The sequence below is a fragment of the Dermacentor variabilis genome, chromosome 9, assembly GCF_050947875.1.
Source record: "Dermacentor variabilis isolate Ectoservices chromosome 9, ASM5094787v1, whole genome shotgun sequence".
In the NCBI taxonomy this organism is placed as follows: domain Eukaryota; kingdom Metazoa; phylum Arthropoda; class Arachnida; order Ixodida; family Ixodidae; genus Dermacentor; species Dermacentor variabilis.
Window position 1 is genome coordinate 52,238,743 of NC_134576.1, and position 21,367 is coordinate 52,260,109.

The 21,367-nt window shown below is 45.8% G+C and overlaps 1 protein-coding gene across 2 annotated transcripts in view; it reads right to left on the reverse strand.

Annotated features, from left to right (window-relative positions):
* The window catches only part of r (carbamoyl-phosphate synthetase 2, aspartate transcarbamylase, and dihydroorotase rudimentary), a 178,089-nt gene that overhangs the window by 111,638 nt on the left and 45,084 nt on the right, over positions 1 to 21,367 (reverse strand). For both annotated transcript variants that reach the window (XM_075704255.1, XM_075704254.1), the window contains exons 12-16: positions 14,369 to 14,590; positions 11,269 to 11,457; positions 6,487 to 6,720; positions 3,691 to 3,828; positions 2,790 to 2,957 (exon numbers count right to left, since the gene is read on the reverse strand). In XM_075704255.1, coding sequence (XP_075560370.1) covers positions 2,790 to 2,957; positions 3,691 to 3,828; positions 6,487 to 6,720; positions 11,269 to 11,457; positions 14,369 to 14,590 — 951 coding nt within the window. The remainder of the gene's footprint in view (positions 1 to 2,789; positions 2,958 to 3,690; positions 3,829 to 6,486; positions 6,721 to 11,268; positions 11,458 to 14,368; positions 14,591 to 21,367) is intronic.

Sequence of the window (21,367 nt, forward strand, 5' to 3'; positions counted from 1 at the left end):
GCGCAGCATTTCCAACCCTGCCTGCTGCATGCAGTGCAAAATATGTGGCTCACAAGTTCACAGGAGCCCCCTGTACAAATTGGCAAAGTTTTCCCGCTAGATTCAAGAAGTGTTTCAGAGCACCTTCAATGTTTGTCTCCAAATGCCACACTAGCGTCATTAACATTACTGTGACGTTGTGACACAGAACAAAATTTTCTTAAGTGATATAACAATAAGGCTAGTATGACACTCAAAAAATTAACAAGAGTGCTGCGCTCATGTCTTCTGGCTGTGCTTGCACGTGGCAGCTGCACTAGTCGCAGGAATGAAGCAAGCCAGTGTTCATGATTAGAGACCAGAAGTTTAGGCACTCAGCGGTGCCACAGATGAATTGAGACTTCGAGCGATTTCTGGAGCAGCAAAACGTTATTTCGGAGTAGCTTGGAGCACCCAAATACAGATTTCGAAGCACTTTGGAGCAAATAACTGCCAACTGCTGGACACGTCCTGGGCTATTTCTCACATTTAAAATTGACAAAGGTTATTCAAGAAAGCACTTGCTTGCTGTAAAACAATGTTGCTCTGACTCTAAATAAAAAAAAAGGGGGGGGGGACCTAAATTTGAGTATCCCTTTTAATTAAATGAAGACAACAAACCTGTTCACACGGCGTGCTGTAATTAGCTTATTTCAAATTGAGTGCAGCTGCTCAGATGTTGCCTTTTACATCTTATTTTTTTAATGACACGTGCAAGCCTAGCCATATATTCGGCAAGGTTAGAGCTAGCATTAGTCGGAAACACCTTGCTAGACTCAATGCCATCAATGCTCTTCCGAGCCGGGCCAGCATTGATGAGCTCCTGGTACCGCTCAGGCATGGCTTTAGACACCCAGGTGCTTTTCAATGGTCTTTTTTTTCTCGTAAAGCCTCTGCTCAGCGAATGGCTGATTCACAACTGCACTGACCGATTGTTCGGATACCAACAATTCAGACAAACTCAATTATTTAAGCTACTTTGAAGCACCTTCACTGGACGACATATTCAATGTATAAGCATGAACAAAATTTCACGCACCTTAAGGCACACCGTTCAATAATTCGGACTCCGCCTGCATGGTTGTGTGCCAATTTGGCTGCGAAGTTGAGCTGAAATAGCAGTATTTTGGCTTTGCTATGTCACGACAATCATGCCGCGAAAGGGATGATCATGTTGAATGTACGGTGACAATCTTCACACTGCTTGAACAGCTGCCAATCAAACCCCTGTGCGTTGCCTTAGAACTGATCAATGGTGAGCCACTCATACGAACCTATTAGCGGCAAGCATTCCGCGATGGCTTGCGGCCCATTACCACAACGGCCACACTGTCTAGGCCATTAGGCTTAATCAGCACTGCTTCATCGGGCATCGGCAATTACAGTTTGGTGCCGAATCGGTGCAGATCTATTTGCAGCAGCCGCGCGACAGCAGGAAAGCCAACAAATTGCCTTGCCAACAAATCACCTTGCCAACAAGCGCGACTGTGCCAGATAGCAACAAAGTTGTTCATAGCCGCCATCTTTGAGACACACCGTACGGCAGCCTCTCGTTACTGATGCCATTAGTTGACACACAACTGTCTCTTTTTGTAGCTTTGTGTGTAGTTTTGACTGCCCATCTGCGTACATTTATGTGGACTGCAGGTGGACAAGGGCAAAATGAGAAAGAAGGGGGGTCACAGAAATTTGCCTGGACGTTCCCCATTTTTGAATCTGACAGGTGGCAAATCACGACAAATGTGACAACGAAACAACGCCTGCTCTTCACTGTTGGTAGTGACTGCGGTTGACCCGCATAGCCCCACCGATGGCTATGCGTGAAGTGGTGATCAGGTCACACAATGCGCGGTCCATGCTTTTGTCTGTCACATAGATTGGCCTTACAATAACCCACCGCCGGATGATTGGAAAGTTCTTCTGCACTTTGGAGGAAAACTGGGAAGCAAAACGTTCTATGCAATAACACTGCCATAAAACACAGGGCCACTAGTAAGGTGAGAACCTCATTGGTATTCAGTACAACATAACGTCCCTATTCTCTTGCTTCAAAGGGAAAGAGCACTTGATTCTATTGGACACATTCTATTATTAAAAAAATATTTTCCAGACCCTCATTTACTAGAACTGAGTTGTAATCAGTGCTCGCATACTAATTTGGCGTTCCCTTTAATAAGAGCAGAGCGTACCGTATATCTTAAAGTCTATGTGCCCAAGTTGCAGATAGCTTGCTACCCTCTTGTTATGCAATGCTAGGAGACTGCACAGCATGTGCACCACAGTTCTTTTGGCCAAAGTTCGTAAGCATTGAATTTTGTGAAAGATTTTCTATTTGATTCATATCTGGCATTTTTCCCTTCATTCGATTTGACATTTGATCTGAAACCTATTATTTGTAATTGTATACCACTAATTGATACGATGTTTGTAGTAAAGGGATTTCGATGCTCTTGATGCTATCAACTTGTACATCTGAAGTCATGGTAAAAAGATCCTGATCTTATGTGCTCTAACTGGTTCATGAGTGTACAATTCTTCATCACCAAGGCTTGCACAAATTCATTCACTTACCTTAACATTTTTTGTTTTTCAGTGTTGTCCTACATTCCTCTCAGGTGTTATGATTTCTCTCTTAATGCACTTGGTAGTGCACTATATTGCGATAACTGTTTAACTCATTTCTTCTGTGTTTTCTACTCTGTACAAAACTTCACTGCAAACACACAGCAACATCTGTCTCACTGTGCCTACTGCAAGACGAGCACACTTGCCTTGCTGTGAAGGCCCTCCAGGAAGGTGTGGTACTCAATGATGTTGATGATCTTGCTGAGAAACCAGGGGTCAATCTGAGTGAGTTCGTTGAGTTGCTTCAGTGTGTAGCCTGCCTTGATGGCCGATGCAAGGTGGAACATGCGCTTGTCTGTGGGGCACGCCAGCTCCTGGCGACGAGGACAGAAGCCATGCATCACATGTCTGCTACCCCGCAAGGCACACCTCAGTTTAGGTGTGGGTGAGTGGTGAAAGCGGAATGAAAGCTTCTAACACTCTTAGCGAAACTGAAGCATGGTCAAACTGACCACATGTGCTGACCATATGACTGAGCTCTATCTCAAAGAGATGATGATGACACCTGATACACCAAATGCCAAAGTGCGACATTAATTCTAAGTAAAATTTGCAGGCTTTCTTTTTCAGTTTCGATACCTGGCAGGAACAAAAGCATCATAAAGCAGCCAAAGTTCAGTTTTGCTGGAAAAATTATCAAAGGCAGTGCCTTTTGCATGTGCACATTCTAGGCATATACTGCCTACACTTTGTCAATGAGAAAGGCTTTTATCATACTGTTTGCCGACAGCCTTGCTTTGTTTTTCACTGTTAAGGCAAAGTTGCAATGTAGCATGGCTAGCACAGCAGTGGCGCCTATTCACACATGCAGAACACACCCATCTACAAGTTCACACAGGCCAGCTGCAATTTAAAACCAGCCAACAACTGAAATTTCCTTCCGAATCATTATACCACCAATGAGTGGAGCTACCAGCAATGATTAACGCATAAAACTGATAGACTGACTTGACATTTCCGGCACTAAAAAGCTGGCATAATCATTACAGATGAGCTGAGCTTGTCCAGCACACATCCAACACACTAGGAAGTGATTATACAACTCACCCGGTCGCTCACAGGCTTGAGGTAAGGGTCCAAGCCGGAGACAAGTTCATCTACCATCCGGATTGCCTTCTGGAAGGCCTCCTCGAAAGATCGTCCTATGGACATTACTTCACCCACACTTTTCATTGAGCTGCCAATCTGTTTGAACATGAAAACCGCAACACAATTTTAGTAAATGCGAGTTGGGAGCAGCACACAGGGAAACATCTTATATTTTTATCTGCCTTTCAAAAAAAAAAAAAAAAAAATCTCTGGCTGTTTTCTTTTCACAAGAATGACCATCCCAACTACTCAGTTTACAAATCAGATCAGCACGAACGCGCTCACTGCTTTCAGCATAGGCCCATCATCTCAAATGCAAGAAAGTGGTTGTATTACTGAAGTATTAAGAATTATGCTAAAGTTACAAGAACGACAAGCAGGATGAAGTGCAGCAGAAGATCCAGAGCTGGCAGCTGATTCCGTGTTGTGGGCAGGATAAAGAGGTTAACAGTTTTCAGTTTCGGAAGAATAGACAGGAATCTATTAATCCTTTGCAACCAAGCCCAAGCTGTACTCAGCCAGGCTCCAGCTTCTTCCACTCTGGTTGCCGGAGACGAGCTGCACTTGAACATATTCAACGCCTTCGGTTCTTTTTGCTATCACCTTGTGGAAAGAGAGCTCTTCCTTTAGAACAGTTGTCTTTCTTCATTATTTTGCGTGGACATAAAAGGTAAACTGCACATGTAATACACTTTTCGAATTCGAACACAGTAGAACCTTGGTTTATACATTCTGGAAAAAAACCACAAGAAAAAAACATACTAACTAGGAAAACGTACAATCCAAAGTAACTAAAAAAAGTTTGACAGACAGAACTATTGTTGACATCTACGTAGAGAAGCGAAGTGCAGATTGTTGCGGCACGAGACGCTGACGCGCGTTGAGCTGGTGGTGCTCCGCTGGCCCAAGGCGTATTTTGTTAATTTCCTATTGCGTGGTGTTTTAACAGGGTGATGGGAAACCAAAACAAAATCGAGCTGGTGGGTGATGCAGGATGCCGCCAAAGCAAAATGTGATGTCCACATCCCGCCACTTGAAGCAGGGAATGGCAGCGCGTTTGCTACTAAAAGCGTGCGGTAGGCTATCAATGGTACAACGCACCACACGCTGTAAAACAGATAGGAGAAAATGCTTGTCGCAACAGGTCTGGCGGCGGTAGCTGTGAATGTGGCGCGCCACGACCTGGGCGAAGATTTACTGGTACCAGAATAAGAAACTGTGCACGCCGTCATTTTCATGTGAAACGGGCGGCTATATACTGTTCTCGGTTGGCCACGCCTAGCGCCTTTTCTTGTTCACATGGGATCAAGCGGATGGAATACGTATGTGATTGCAGTCTGCAGCGGACAAAGGCGGCATGTTTTGGTTATCGCCTATTCAAAGCCTGCGCTACGCTTCTGGTGGCACCATGTGCTGTGAAAGAGGTAGACGAAGATGCTTATCGCAACAGGATTGGCGGTGATAGCTGTGAATGCGGCGTGCGATGATCCCGGAGAAGATTTGCTGGTACCGAAATGGGAAACTGAGCGCACGCCGACGTTTTCACATGAGACAGGCGGGCGAGTATTGCAGTGAAGCTGCCACAGCGGGCAGCTACTGTATTCACTCGAATCTAGGATGGCCCCGATTCTAAGCCGACCCCAGAATGTACAAAGCCAGAAAAAATAATACCTAAAATGTAGGCCTAACAAAAAAGTGAGGACAGCGTTCACAAAATGAAAACAGCGTTTCTTTAATATGAACATGCCAAGCTCACTCTGTGTTATCATCGCTGCTAGCCTCGTCGCCTACAGCCCAGAGCACACGCACACTTGCGGGTGTGCTCAAGCTCGTGTCCGCGCGCCCATGCATGTGCATTCAATGCGGCACGGCTCGCACGCATCGAAACGCGGCGCAATCTTAGTGAGCAGCTCCTCCCTGTTATAAAACAGTTCGGTCTCCAGGGTAGCCTCCCCCTTTAATATGAACATGCCGAGCTCACACTACGTTATCACTGCTAGCCCAGATTACGCGTGCGCTTGCGTCTGCAAGCGCAGACAGTGCGGCATGGCTCGCATGCATCGAAATGCGGCACAATCTCAGTAAACAGCTCCTCCCTGTTATCGTGCACTTATTTTCCTTATCCCTGTCAACTCTTCGTTGATGCACATGAAAAAAGTGTCCCCTGTTGCCCTCTCTAACGATAGACATTTTTCTCATAGATGCCAAAGTCCTGCCTCGTTTGAACATTTGACGATGCCTCTGCAGCTAGCACAACTTTTTGTTTGAAAGCGGCACTATAGTGGCATCGCATATTTTGTGCCATTACGATAACGCCACACTATAGGCCACGCCGCACGCATAGAGATGCCGCATGCCCATACAACACAGGTAAAAATAGCGATGTTGCTCGTGTACTTCAGTTGGCTACTGGCGGGGCTAATAGTGGCTGCGATACTGACTTTTCTAGGTGGCGCTAGCTATGCACCATATTTATCATATTCAATTACGAACTGGCATGTTTTTTAATATCCTCGAATCTAAGTCGACCCTAGAGTTTGGTATATGGTTATTTGAAAGTAACTATCGGCCTAGATTTTAATAAATACGGTAGATACTCTTTTATGTGTTCACTTGTGTTCCTGTGCCCCTTTTTCCTGTGAGTGCGAGCACAATTGTGTTAGTGATTATGGGGGGGGAGGCTGGTAGTGCACGGTGCCTCAGTCAAACATGTCCACAAGATCTTTTATGTGCAACATCCACCCCGACACTTGCCTTGTTGCTGACATGCGGGAACTTGCCAAGGTCCCAGCGTGGCATCTTGACCACACAGTAGTCAAGGCTGGGCTCGAAGCAGGCCGTGGTCTGGCAGGTGACTGTGTTGCGAAGCGAGGGCAGCGAGATGCCCAATGCCAGTTTGGCTGCAATGTAGGCCAGCGGGTAGCCCGTCGCTTTACTTGCCAGCGCCGAGCTCCGTGACAACCGGGCGTTCACCTCCACTATGTAATACTGCAATGATTATGAAAGGAAATGGGTGACATACAATGCACACGATGTAGTTTTATTTGTCCCCAAGTTTTATTCTTTTTTAATTCTAGGTAGCTGCAGCATTTTGCAACTCTTTAATCGAAACACAACCTCATCTAATCACTTCAGCATATTGTTACGCGAACGAAGGATTGAGAACTGGAGACTATCTACAAAGTGTATTTACAAAGTGTATTTACAAAGGACAACTGCAGCGCTGGCCAGTTCAGCCGACAGCTCGAGAGCCAGAGACCGTTCCTCGTCTTCGTCGGGGCGCCCGCGTGCATCGTCCACAAGAAACATGCAAAATGCACGTATCATTATCCCCAGCGGCAGAAGCACCGTCCCGGTGCGTCTAAATATTGGTGATAGTAGGAGAGTAAAATGGTTTGAGGCGGGCGACATGCGCAGTGTCAATGGAATTTGGGGCAGGTGAGGCACTGGTTCTAACTGGGGCGATTTCGTAGGTAATTGCAGTCACGGCATGCACCACTCGATATGGGCCTATGTACCGAGCAATATGAAGTGCTTTGTGAACAGCAGCCCTGCTTTTTGCCAGTGTGCTGCAATCACAATAGCTGTGAAACTCCCCTCAGACTCCATGTTTAAGAATATGGACCCAACGATTGACCAAAAGCACAGAGGCCTGTGAAATTGTCACATCACCCACCGAGAACAAAACTGAGTTGCCACTTTCCAAGACCTAAATAGTGGTATAGTTAAACCTCGATATAACAAAGCCGGTAAAATGGGCAATTTGCTTCGTTGTATTGAAATTTCGTTGTATTCGAATTCAATCTTTTATGTAAATAATTAGTTGCTGATCGATTTTTCTTACATGGAAAGGGGCCACACAATTTTTCAATTTATCGAGCAATAAAAAAAAAAATTTGAAAGGGAAAACAATTCATTTTGATAAATTTGAGAGTCAGCGATGAATGATATGGGTTCATGCCACGTACGTCGACATCTTCACATCAGCGGTACGAATTAAGTGAAGCCAGCTACACTTTTGCGGCTGATAGCGTCACCCTCACTGGGACGACACTATCGGGAAAAGCGCTGGCAGCAGGGAACGAATGCTTCATCTGCCTCTCGCTCCAACGGGTCACCGAAACTCGAGATTACGCAACCTCCAATGCTAAACGTGTGGGAAGACAACTTACAGGGTGCCACATACTCTTGGCATGCCCACTCTTTGCACATGCGGCAGATTATCTCTAATAAAGCAGGGAGCATGGCTGTGTATATGCTCAGCCGCGATTACAGCCATACGAAGCCGCGGCTGACACATCTGCCAGCTTCAATTGCCTGCTAATTCGGAAAATTCTATGGCCCCTTTCAGTTTAAAAAAAAAAATTGATTGGAAATTGTATTTATTTGAATAAAAGTTCGAATTTCAATACAACGAAATTTCAATATAATGAAGCAAATTACCTATTTTACCCGCTTCATTATACAGTCGCCAACCATTTATTCGGACTTCACGGGGACTGCGAAAATGTCCGAATAAGCAGATTAAGAAAAAAACAAACATCCTTTGTTTCCACACACTTATTCGGGCTCGGCAGTAGGCTTGAAGGAATCGTGAATGCGTTGTTGCACGCTGTTCCGTTTACGCGCAGTCAGATAAGCCTGGCTCTTAGAGAGGGTCGAACGGTCACTATAGGTGGCTGAAAGCACAGTCACTGTTTGTGCACGCTTCGCATGCGACGGCAGCGTAGCACATTGTGCGTCATCTTCCGACTCGGAGTCATCGTCTGGCGGTGCAGCAGAAACCTGACGAATGATCTCGCCGTCGTCGAGTTCTGCGCTTGTCAGTACTGCAGTGTCAGCACCTGTGAAACTGTCAAATGAGACAGTGTCCCGAATCGCAATGCAACCACTGCGCAGGTCTCGGCAGAACATTTTCCGCGTCAGTAGGGAGCACATTGGAAGGCGACAAATCTTAGGCCTCCCGGCACCCGCTTGCCGGCATTCCCCAGCGCAGTCTGCGCGGGCACAGTCAACGCCATTAGACACTTGACGCGATGTTTCCGTACGCTGCGTTGGATCACCGCAACCTCGACACAGCACACAAAGCAAACACCACCACGCCGTCACGCCGACACCAGTTGCACAAACGAAAAACGTGGCCTACTCACAGTGCCGTGCACGAAGAAACAAACAAATCAGCTGCTGGATTGTCTTGACATGGCATACTAAGCTGAGACCGGAACTGCTGTAGCTACAAACCAGGCAGAAACAATGATGATGAGCAGGGATTTGCAGTAGCGCCACTTCGTGGGGCAGCAAGGAGGCTCCGTTCAAAACAAAAATGGCGTTCAACAAGTCGACCCATGCACCGGTCAGAGTCGGTGCATGGTGCTCTCGATTGAGTTGGCTCAAGGAGTGTCCGAAAAATCAGACGAGAGGTTGCAAGGTGTCCGAACTTTCGGCAGTTGTTATACATTATGGTCTACGGGGACAATGGCAGTACTGCGAAGCAGACCGAATAATCGAGCATGTCCGAATTTTTGGAGTTCAGAAGATCAGTCGGCGACTGTATCAAAGTTTAGGAGTACTTGGCATCCATATTGCCTCCTCTACTACTGAGATCAAGTCGTCATCCATTTTGAACAAGCTATCTCCCCTAAATATCCAAACAATAAAAAGAGCATACATTAAAACCTCGATAATTTACTCTTAGAAAATCGAATAAGTCGGACTCGTCCTCTCGTCCCGGCAGGCATACATCTTACTTAATGTGATCAAACTCTCGTTATCTCGGATATATTTGGTCACACACTTGTTAATTCTGACAACTCTTGGGGCTCAGTGAGCACGCAGCCCTGCAAGTATGTGACACACAAGAGCAAAAGCGGCACTAGCACCCAATTGAAACAAAGTGGCGGAGTCCACATCACTGTAGTCAACAGAGGAAATCGTACGTGAACAATAAACAGCAGAACACTTCGCGCCTATTTGTGTTTTTGTAGCCTCTATTCTTGCGTTTACAACCGTGCATAACAATGCTTTGGTCACGTGCGTTCATAGCTGTGCAGTTAGCATTCATGATCACGTCGCTAGCGATCACGGTTTCCTCCACAGTGGTTGCTGCAAACAGTAGTTTCATTTTGAATCCGTGCGGGCATTGGACGCATGCCTTCAGAAGTGCATGACCGTTGCCCAGGATCGAGTCTGTAGAGAGCGCGGTATTGTTCGCAGCGGTTGTGGCAAACATTAGTTTTGTTTTGACTCAGTACAGTGGCTGCACGTGCAATGTGACAAACATGGCGGAAGCTGTCGAGGAAGAAGAGCGCCGGCTATATCGCGATGGATGGACAGATTATCAATTCGCGACAAGCTCATTGGCAAAAAAATAATGGGGATGTGAGCACGTGCGAAAAGCATGTCTTGGATTAAGACACGCATCATGGCAATGCTGCCAAGGAAGTTGCGGGGCCTTCACCACTGCAGATGCTAATCAGTCATGAGATGATGAGAATTGAAGCTTCCACATTGCTTTTGTGCAAAACAGAAACAGGATTTGCAGATTTATTCAATAAACAAATATGTGTCACCATGTTAAGCATTTGTTTATTGTTTTCTAGATACCCTCGATAATTGAACATTCGGTTATTTCGGACAATTTTTTAGGTCCCATGAAGCCCAAATTAACAAGGTTTTACTGTAGTAGATCAAAAGAGCTACTGTATGCAAAACAAAAACAGCATATTTTTTGTCCCCTTCTTTGAGCTGCACAAATGAGAATTTTCTATGCATACTTCAAAATTTAAGTAATTCATTGTGGGGTTTTATGCACTGAAACCACAATATGATTATGAGGCCCGCTATAGCGGGGATCTTCTGATTAATTGTGATCAGCTGTGGTTCCTTGACATGCACCTATATCTAAGTTCACAAGTGTTTCTGTCTGCATTTCCCTGCCATCCTCCCATGCTTCACAGCAGGCAATAGATGCGAGTTCAATGTCTTTCATGTCCTCCTGTGGGACATTAAACCACGTCTCATCTCACACCCATGTGGTAGGAAGGCAGGAATTTGATTAGTTGATGGGATTTAACATCCCATATCAACACAGTGACTACTGAAAATGGTTCCACAGTGGAGAACTAGAAATCAATTTTGGGTTATTTGAGCTTCCTTTAAGTGCACCTAATGCTTAGCATAAATGCTTAGCACATGTGCACCTTTGCATTTAACCCCCGTCAGAATGCACCTGCATTGAATGCTAAGCCACTGTGATGGATAGGAAAGCGATAGAAAACATATCTTAGTTGCCTGCCATGATGCGGAAAACTGACAAGGGTACAGAAATGAAGCTTAGAACAACAGAAAGCTGAGCTAGTTGGTAAGAATTCATTATGCAAAAAATAAGAGAGGCGTGCAGACAGGACACAAGAGTAGAGAAGTGGACAACACGAACGCCATTCGTGTTGTCCACTTCTTTACTATTGTGTCCTGTCTGCACGCCTCTTCCTTTTTGCATAATGAGGGTACACAGCCTTGGAAAAATGTGTCAAGTACCTCAAACGAATGGGGGCTGAGGGCGTACTGGACATTGCACTCGCCAACGATGCCCAGGCGACGAACAACGCGGATGGCAGTGGTGCGGAGCCTGTTGTACTCCTCGTTGGTCAGCGTCTGGCTGGGCGCCACCACAATGGACTCGCCCGTGTGAATGCCCAGTGGGTCCAGGTTCTCCATGTTGCACACCTGCAAACGGACAAGCTTCAGCTGAAAGGACGCGCTGCGTGTTTTACAGGCCGACATCCCCAATTTGACTTTTGGCAAGTCTACTCGGCAATGGTAGACGCCCGTAATCAGCGATGTGCTTACACGGCAAGCAGCCTGGATCAGCCACACATATGGCTTTAGAATGTGACAGGTGCAGCTGCTCCCTTCTCCCCCAAACATGCAGTATTGCCGGGGTGCGAGACCGCCAAACGTGCGTGTTTGTTTTGTCCCAGGGCATGCCCTCAGACTCGTACTGCAGCAAAAGCACACACAGACACAAGCACAATATCTTGAAACAATACAATATAATAATCATATAGTACAGGTGACTTTCGTTAATTCAATTCTGGTCAATATGATCCCGATCGACGGTCCTGGCTGGTGCCCATGCATTTCTATGGGCCCAAACGTTTGTTGTTTCATTCCTAAAATTGGCCTTCACTGGATAATTTGAACCTGACCAGTCAGCAAGCACTTGCCCGACCCCTTAACACGACTCCAATAGCGGCCCCTTTAGTGGCGGCTTCTGCCTCGGCGGAGCTCAGGGGAGAGTGAATGCATTGAACACACGTCGTCTCTTGTCAAAAAGGCCTATTTTCAGCCTGCCACAGGAAAAGTTCAAGCAATAACCATAGCTCAATATGTATGATTACGGGATTTACCCTATTCCGACACATACTTTCTTTTTTGTAAAAAAATTGGGCCAGAAACTGCATTCACGGTGAAATTGGATACAAAAAGTAAACTGCCTTCCCAACGTTTGTATGCTTTACTGTATAACAAATTTATTGCAGCGGAGCGGACTTTAGGAAACCAGCCACCCTTGTGCTACAAATATTAGACCCTTGCCCCTTTTTCATGCAGGAAAATATGGTGCACATAAATTTTATAATTTAATTAGGAGCTTTAATGTATTTTCTGCTACTTTTCCACTTCGGACACATAGAAATTGAACATGCACTTGATTCTTAGGAATGCTAGAATCAGGCAAATGCTGCCAATTGAATCAGCAATGTGTTTCGCTGTTTTTTCTGCATCTCGTTTAATTTGACTCGCGGGATAATTTGATCAATTTTGTCGGTCCCGTGAAGCCTGAATTAACGGATGTCAAATGTGTAATAATAAATCAGAGTTAATAAAAAAAACACTTGGTATACATGTGCTAAAAATTAATGCAGATGTTCATTTAGCAGGCAATGGCATAGAAAGCAATTGTTCTGAGATATATCAAAGATGGTTGTGCAAAGGAACTTAAAGGCTAGGAAAAAAAAAAAAAAAAAGGAAGGGGGGGGGGGGATTGTGGGTTACTGGTGAAGGCTGCAGTGACAAAATGCGGCATTTACAAGGCTCAATTTTTACAGCCATGTGCAAACCCTGTGCATTATGCATGTTTATTGGTGTGGTTTCGCCTTCATATTTTTTGAGCGTATGAATACATGTGCGAGACAACAGGAGCATTCTGCAACACTGCAGGTTTGCGGCCTCCAACTACAGTTTGAAAATTACACTACATGCCTTTGCTTTGCCAGGGCTCATAAACATTACACATCTTAAGGTGCTGCATGTATGTTGTTTGTGATAAGCATTGAGTGTGTAATATGATTGCGGGTCCACTCGCTAATTCGCACAGGTAATGGAGCACAGAAAGTCTGGTACACTGCATAAATTTGCAAGAAAATGCCCCACAGGCATCCAATCAAAATGATGCGGCAAAATTGTGAAAGGAACCATAGGAATCCACGAAGTTGTTCAGAGCACATGAAGTTTAGGCAAATCCCGTACTGTACATCATCCCCATCTTGGCTGAACCACCATAACGGTCAGTGGATGTAGGCACAGCGAGTCTCCCTCTGTGCTCACAGATAACCTCTCGGGGCAATGAAAGCAAAGCTACAGGGGCAAAGCGCATGCAAGTAAGAGCTTTCCTGAATAAAGTCCCACATTCTCATTGGTGTTTGTTTGCGCTGAAGAGAAAACATTACCGAATTAATTTGTTGCTGCCGAATATGACAAAATATTCCGAAAAGTGTTATATTTTATTTATTTTCCTGCTTTTCTAATTTGTGTTAAGACAAATGCAAAACCGTTGCAGTCGATCACTTGCAATGGTTCTCTTTGTGCCACGTTCGACAGTACGAACGATGTACAATTTTTCTTCTATGCTGAGCACCCGGTTTTCGTCCTAGCTTGCACGACACCACAACACGGGCCACAACACTTCGACTCTGGCATGGCGCCGAAATGATGCTGATATTAATGTGGCTTCACACTTCCAAGCACCCTCTGCGTTTGCGCTTGGAGGCTTTTCTGATCTCTGAGGCTCATTCTTCTGCCTGGCCAACCTACCGCTGTGATTGCATTATGAAAAGTGCAAACACTATTTGTTAACTGATACGTACGCAATAAGCTGGTACGGTTTATGCGGATACAAAACGTATTATGTTCAATGGCCGCTGAGTCGGGGATGCGACTTTACTACTTTTAAAATGAAACTACTGCTTAAGCAGCTACAGTTTACGAGGTTTTACTGTATTATAAATGCAGTGAAATGTGGTCGTTATAACCATTAAATTGTTATACGTGGGATCATTAGAGGTTAAGTTTGACTGTACTATATGCGAGTAAGCATCAAAGGAAGATGTGTTACAGATAAACTAACATTTGGTATAAAGATTTAATTCCAAGAACGCTTTATCTCTGTAGCCCTGACCATACGTTAAAGGCCAAGCTAGACTTAGAACACGCCAAGCCTTTCACATAGCAGGATTCCTGTGCAGCCAAAGCAACCTCTAGTGCAGACAGTAACGCCAGATTTCTCTCTTGGTACAATCACTAGAAACTCCACAAGACGACAAGGAAGAGTGCAGGGCAGAGGACGGCAAATGCCCACCGTGATGCAGTTGTCGTAGGCGTCTCGGACCACTTCATACTCCACTTCCTTCCAGCCCTTCAGGCTCCTGTCCAGCAGGACCTGGCTGGAGCGGACAAGTGCTTGCGTCACCAGGGCACGCAGCTCGTCCTGGTTGTGTGCGAAGCCCGAGCCCAGGCCGCCAAGGCAGAAGGCACCGCGCACCAGGATTGGAAAGCCCAGCTTCTCAGCTGCCGTCAGGGCCTGTAGTCAAGCAGCAGGTGGGAGCAGGTTGGGGATAACGTAACACTTCCAATTGAGAAGAACAGCTGGAGAAGCTAGCTGGTTCATTTTTAAGGGCTGTTTAATAATTACTAAACACAGGAAATGGATAACACACAAGGCAGCACAGATGCAGGACACACAGAGAGCTTTCTTCATGTTCCACTTTGTGTGTTGTCCATTCCCTGCCTGGCGCAATTAGTAAACAGTCTGTTCTAATTCTTTTACTTTTCAAGATTAGAGATCCGCGTCCATCAACAATGCGATTGGCGGGTCATAAGCAGTAGATGATAACAGAATAGAATAGAGTGAAAATAATCATGGCAATATACCAGCATGAGGTCCCCTCTTAAGCCACACTGAAATTTATGGAGTTTTATATCCCAAAGCCACTAACTGGCTGCGAGAGAAGCCCCAGCAGAGGGCTCTGGATTGATTTTGACCACTTGGGGTTTTTATCGTGTACCCAATGAACAGCACAGGAGCATTTCTGCTGGGGTGCGCAAAATAAGACATTTTGAACACAAATTGTATTATCTTTGCTATTTTCAATTCACATTGAAGTGACACTAAAGGTTAATATTAACTCCACGTGGACTGTTGAAATACCATCCCAGAAACCTCGAAACGCTTATTTCATGTGAAGAAAAGACTTATTTTAAGAGAAAATGCATTCTGAAGTGTCTGTGTACCTCTAGCGCAGTTCAAATCATCTGTCCTCCGATCGAGGAGTGGGGACGTCATGGTCTCATAGTGACGTTGCACCGTTGGTGAGTAAAACGGCGCTACGGCTTTTCTGCTCAAAACGCAAACGCGCGGCCAGAAACAGAGCCAAGACAGAGCCGACAGCAGTGCGAAAGCGGAACTATGGTGGCTAGCGGAAGGGGAAGCGCGCGACAATAAGCTGGTTCTCCATTTTACTTTGACGCTTGTTGCAATGGACGACCCTGACAACGACACTTGGCTTACGATGCTGGGCTCGACTTCAGCGATTTAAGCACTGATGAATGTGACCTGCTGCTGAGGGCTCACGCTGCCAGCGGCGTTGCATACTACTATGACGGCAACTGTATGTCATGGCTGCACATATTCGCACATTTGTAGCTTTTCCTTCGTGAAAACTAAATGGCGCACTCACCGCCCCGTCTTCAACCTGCAGTTGTTCTTGTGCTCCAGAGAATGCAGGCAACACCGACGGAACAGCGTTACAGGAAAGCATTGCTTTGAAAGGCACTCCACACGACTTCAGTAAGTCGGCGTTGAACTTGTAATCCTCTGGTCGAAAGTGCAGCGAGCATACTATGAGATTTTTCGGCTCATTGCGCTGTGGCAGAGGTATGGCACTTAACGACCTCGAACGGAGAGGTTCACTCGTTGGCACACAGTGATAAGTAACGTTGGATTCGCCGCTGCAACTGCCCTTGGCCAAGTTCTGTGGACCATTCGCGCATCCCATGACATCACATGGACGTAGCATTCTCGCTGCTTGTTCCAAATGCAAGTTTCGCGAGCCAGCAGAACCAGTGCAGCACGTCGCGATAACGAAACAACTGAAACTCCAAAACGCACGTGGCACAGAATCGAGCGAAAATGAAACCTTTCGACGACCCATACTACTGAAGGGTAACGTCAAAATGTTATTCTTAGAATCGAACAGAAGTAGATAAGTAGCATTTTCTTCCGTCTTATAACCTAATGAAATTATCTTTTTAATACGAGTAGTTGAGTACTAGTGACATAAATTGTGATGAGGAGTGCCTTCGTCATCGGGCTAGTACCGGAATGTCACTGGGGGGTCTCAAATCGTGTCATGCTTTTACCTCAATTTCTTGGTTACTAAAGCTCTGTTCGCGATTAAATTGACGCCTTAGACGTTCTAGAGCATTGCTTCATCACGTAAACTTGACTTCATAGTAACCTTTAGTGTCCCTTTAAGATCATGAATACAGTCATGGAGTCTCAGGAAAGAAAAACTCATGCAAGTAAGACGAATGTCTTGCTTTTATGTAGCCTACAAATCCTGTCTTGATTTAGGCATAAGAATTCATTATTCGGCTAGTCTCACCATGCTTGTGTGCCATTAACGCTTAAGGGTCATTGGAACAAATATATGGTAGTGAAACAAATCCCAAGTGGTCACAGCCATACATTTTTGGAAGCAAATGAACATTTGAAAAAACATGTCTTTTTGGAACAAAGCACCACCTAGCATACCTCCAGGGTTTCTGCAACCTTCCGTGACTTATAGAAACAATTCTTATTGCAGTGCTGCCCCTTGCCTTGCCTTATGGCAAAATTGATTTTCAGGTTGTTCTATAGTGGCTGCCACAGCGGTAATTTGAGGTCATTCCCGCTTTGCCTAGTTTACTGTGTAGTGCTTGTGTGTAACATTTTATGATTGGCACTCTCGTGTGTGTTGTTTCGAGCTACGGCCAACAGAAAAATTGATTCCTATCTCGTTTTCTCTCACCCAAAATGCGGCCGCAGGATACTCGCCCGCATGGCTCTTTTGCAGGTGCGATTAGTCAAACTTCGATTTATTTATTTATTTATTTACTTATTTGTAAAAAACCTTACAAGGCCTCTACATGGGGATTGAGTACTAGGGGCATGGAATCAATTAAGTACATACAATCTAGTAACAATAATATCAATTAAAAAAAAACACCACCAGCCACGTGCACAGCCTAAATGTCAGAGAAACCTATTAGCTACATAATGCTGTATATGAGTACAATAAAAAAGAACTCTATAAGGTTGTAACAAACGTATTACAGTGCAAGAAAAAGGTAGGAAGAATAACACAGAACAATGAGTGTGATATCAGTGGTTAACAAGGGCTAAGCGAGTTGAGTAAGTGCCTGAATTTTTCACGGTCAGTTTCCGCAACTATGTTGTCGGGGAGGCTGTTCCAGAGCCAAATGGCACGGGGAATTGCAGACGAGTTAAATGCTTCTGTTTTCCCATGGATGTGGGTGAAGGTATGATGATTGTGTAACCTGTGCGATGTCTGCAATGACGTTTCTAGGTGTAGGGAGCGTTTGTTAGTGTGGTGGGCGTATTTATGAAATAATAACAAAAGGGTTCTGTCACGATGATTACTTAGCAGCTGAAGTGAAAGGTGAATCTTTATTTGAGTTACGCTAGAACGGTAGTCATAATTCCGGGAAATTAAACATGCGGCTCTATTTTGGATTGATTTCAGCCCGTTAATTAAGTAATTTTGGTGGGGAGAGCAGACAAGCGGCGAACTCAAGTCGAGGGTGAACAAATGTTTGAAATGCCAGTTTGCGGATAAGAAGAGGAGAGTTCCGAAGGTTACGTCGCAGTTAACCCAGTGATCGAGAAGCACTGGCACAGATGGTGGTAATGTGAAGTCCAGGAGTGGTTTGCTGAAGGATTTACGCCTAGATATTTAAATGATGAGGTCCGAGATAATGGGACAATTTTAATACAGTAGGGATAGTCCAAGTTAGTGCATTTGCGGGTGAAGGACATCACTTTACATTTTGATGAATTTAGAGTCATTAGCCAGGTGTCACACCAATTAATAATTTGGTTAAGATCATTTTGGAGGATCAGGTGGTCATCAGAGCTCTTAATAGAACGATAGATAATGCAGTCGTCAGCAAAAATGCGCATGCATGATGATAAGTTATTGGGCACGTCATTAATGTATATCAGAAAGAGTAAGAAAGAACATTGTGAATTTAATGAAATTCACAATGTCAAGAACTATTTTCATTTCCCTATCTTAGTTGCATTAAAAACCATGTATTTTTTCATGATTTAACAAGTTAATTTCGTGACACAATCTCGATTTGCTGAAGCTTTCCGCCAGTTCAAGCGTCTACTTGGAGTCTGTATGGTTAGTAAATCTACCAAAAAAACTATAAAAATGTTGGCCGAGGCAACGGTTATTTTAAGAGCCCTTTCACATGAAAAGTGTGAGCACCAAAACGGCCGTTGAAGTGTGTGTGCTGAGATGTGGGAGGCAGGAAACACTGCTTGTCGCGTTAGTAAACAACTTGTGGACGCCATGGGGCATGCAAGCAGCTCGCAGCACTCCGAGGAACACAAGCCGACGGAGTGAACGCACGGTAAAAGTGATCAAACATGTGTCGCTTAAGCACGCATGAGATCGTGACACTGCCTGAGCGTGCATGACATCGATAAAAATATGAACCTTAATTCGTGTAGTTGTCTCTTTGCTAACACCATCAATGCTCCGCCTTTCTGGCAAAACTGTGATGTTTCTTTTTTTTTGCTCGGGACTATACTTCGTTACACAAGCTGTTTGCAGCAGTGTGGAAGGTAGGGGCTCCTTAGCCAATCAAGGCTGCAGGAGCACAGCAAATAGCCCGTCAAATATTTGAGCAGTTTAGGACTAGATTTAAAACATTAAACAGAAACATTTTAAACAGTTTGAAGTGGCGATTTTGAAGTATAGGGAGCGCCTTCAATCAGTTGCGAAGCTGATAGCAATGACCCGCACGAACACAGCTCCGCGGAGGCCTGTAACAAGGTGGTGATGCACCGTCTTTCGGCAACATGGCGTCGCCCAATTCGGTTGTGTACCCTGTGTGTCGCCCATCGAATGTGCACTGTTTCCCCAAGCTGGCAAAGCAGATAGCTTTAAACGCTCTTGAAGGGCTTCACGTCGAGAGCGGAGGCAGTTCAAGCTTGAATTCACTTATCAAGAGGACTGCAAAGCTCACACAGATGAGTGAGCGAAAGCTCTACCAGTGGACATCAGAGATGGAGAAGGCGGGCAGAGTGTGTGGGGGTACCACTCTGCGTGCGGCTAGGGCTGGAGGCGAGCTCCGGATCTAGCCCCACACAGTTGCTCCGTCGTAGTCCCCAACTTGTAGCGTGGGAGATCGCGGCTACGTCGGGTTCAAACGAATAAGGCAACCAGCAGCGTCAACTATAACGACGTTTATTGCTAACAGCAATAAAGAACACTGGCAGAGGGGCGTCCTCTCTGCAATAATGGCAGGTTGGCCTCGTTGTCCAGGATCTCAGGCAAACGAGGTCACTCACGGGTTGCAGCAGGTACTCCAGTCCGGCAGGTTAGGGGTCTCGCGTCCGAGAGAGAGGGTCTCCCCTGGTGGCGTTGTTTTGTACCTTTTTACTTTGGCAAGGGGAATGTCCGCCTCACCCGTCAGCTACCTTCCCGCAAGTCGGAGAGGAAGGGTGCGCGCGCGTCGTGAGAGCGAGGGAGAAGCGGGTGCGCCTTTCCCGTGTCTATGCCAGTTCTCGATGAGACGACGACGACGCGGGGGAAGATGGGCACGTGTGCTCCCCACAAGTGTTGTCACCGAAGAAGTGTTGTGGTGGGAAAGGCGGGGAGCAGACAAGGAAGCTGGACGATTTTGACCTGAGTGTGTTGCGAAGGGTGGTGCACGACTGCTTCCAGAGAGATAGATTACGACTCTCGCCAAGGTGGTGCAGCGTTTAAAAGAGGGCGACACACTACCGGCTGTATCCACAGCAACGATGCAAGAAGCTCGGCTTCCAGTACAAGAAATGGTCTCGGAATGCACTGCTAATTGAAGCAACGCACATCATGCAGTGCCGCCGCCGGTACCTGCGACAGATAGTGGAGCTGCGATGCCAGGGTAGGCCAATTTTTTTTCATCGATGAAACGTGGATCAATGCAGGCCACACGCGTAGTCGGGTGTGGATTGACGGTACCATCCAGTCTGTGCACGAAGCACTTCGATGCGGAGTCTCGACTGGTCTTCAGAATCGCAGTAGCAAAGACGGCAGACTGATTGTGATGCACTGCTGCAATGAACATGGTTTTGTCGAAGGCGCTGCGGAAGTCTTCCGAGCTAAGAAGAGCTCAGGTGACTACCCCGACAAAGTGAACGAAGACCCTCACGAAAAGTGGTTCTCACAGAAACTTCTTCCACAACTACCACCAGGTAGTGTTATCGTCATGCGAGACCAAACAACCAGTGGTGCTGATCTCAGTCGTGACGAGGAAGATGAATTGTGGGCCCCTCTAAAGGGATAACTTGATTCTTGTGTGCACACAAGTTGAGAACGAGAATGTCTCCAATGAGCCCTAGTGGAGGGCTCCGGATTAATTTTGGCTGCTTGTGTGTAGAAAAAGAAATGTGGCCAGTCCCTTCGGAACGAGCATCACCCGTCAAAAAAGAAAAAAAAAAAAAGAAATCAAGAAGAATAGATGTTGACGACTGAACGCATCTCAAGTTAATTATGCAGGCACCGAATCGATGAGAAAATTGGCCTTCACACCCTAGGAGATGCCAATAACTACCGCCATCCAAAAGGAGTGAAAAAGGGAGCAAAATGTTGACCACTGAAAAGCTGTCAAGTCTCAAGATTGATTTGGTGATGCTTTACAAATGTGTGTGAGGAGTAGTGGCGTGGGTGGGGGGGGGGGGGAAGGGGCCTGGGGCTGCCCCCTCCTCCCCCCTGGGTACGTGCCCGGAGGCCTTGCTGTTGAACGTAGACAACCAGATAGAGAAAATTGGCTGTGCTTGGAGAATACTTCGCATTCTCTGTGCCTAGCAGACGTGCGAGATCTGTTTGCTGGTACACCAGAACGGAATACAGTACAAGCAAGGAAAGCAGACAGCATGTGCGCTGGTTCTCCACATTCTTCACTGTACGTCACTTCTGCCGGGTGATAATGGCAGCGTTTTCTTTAGTTTCAATACAAAAAAGCCCAATTTTTTCGAGCTCCTCGTGACGCACTGACCTGCATTTCAAGAGTAAAATTTTGC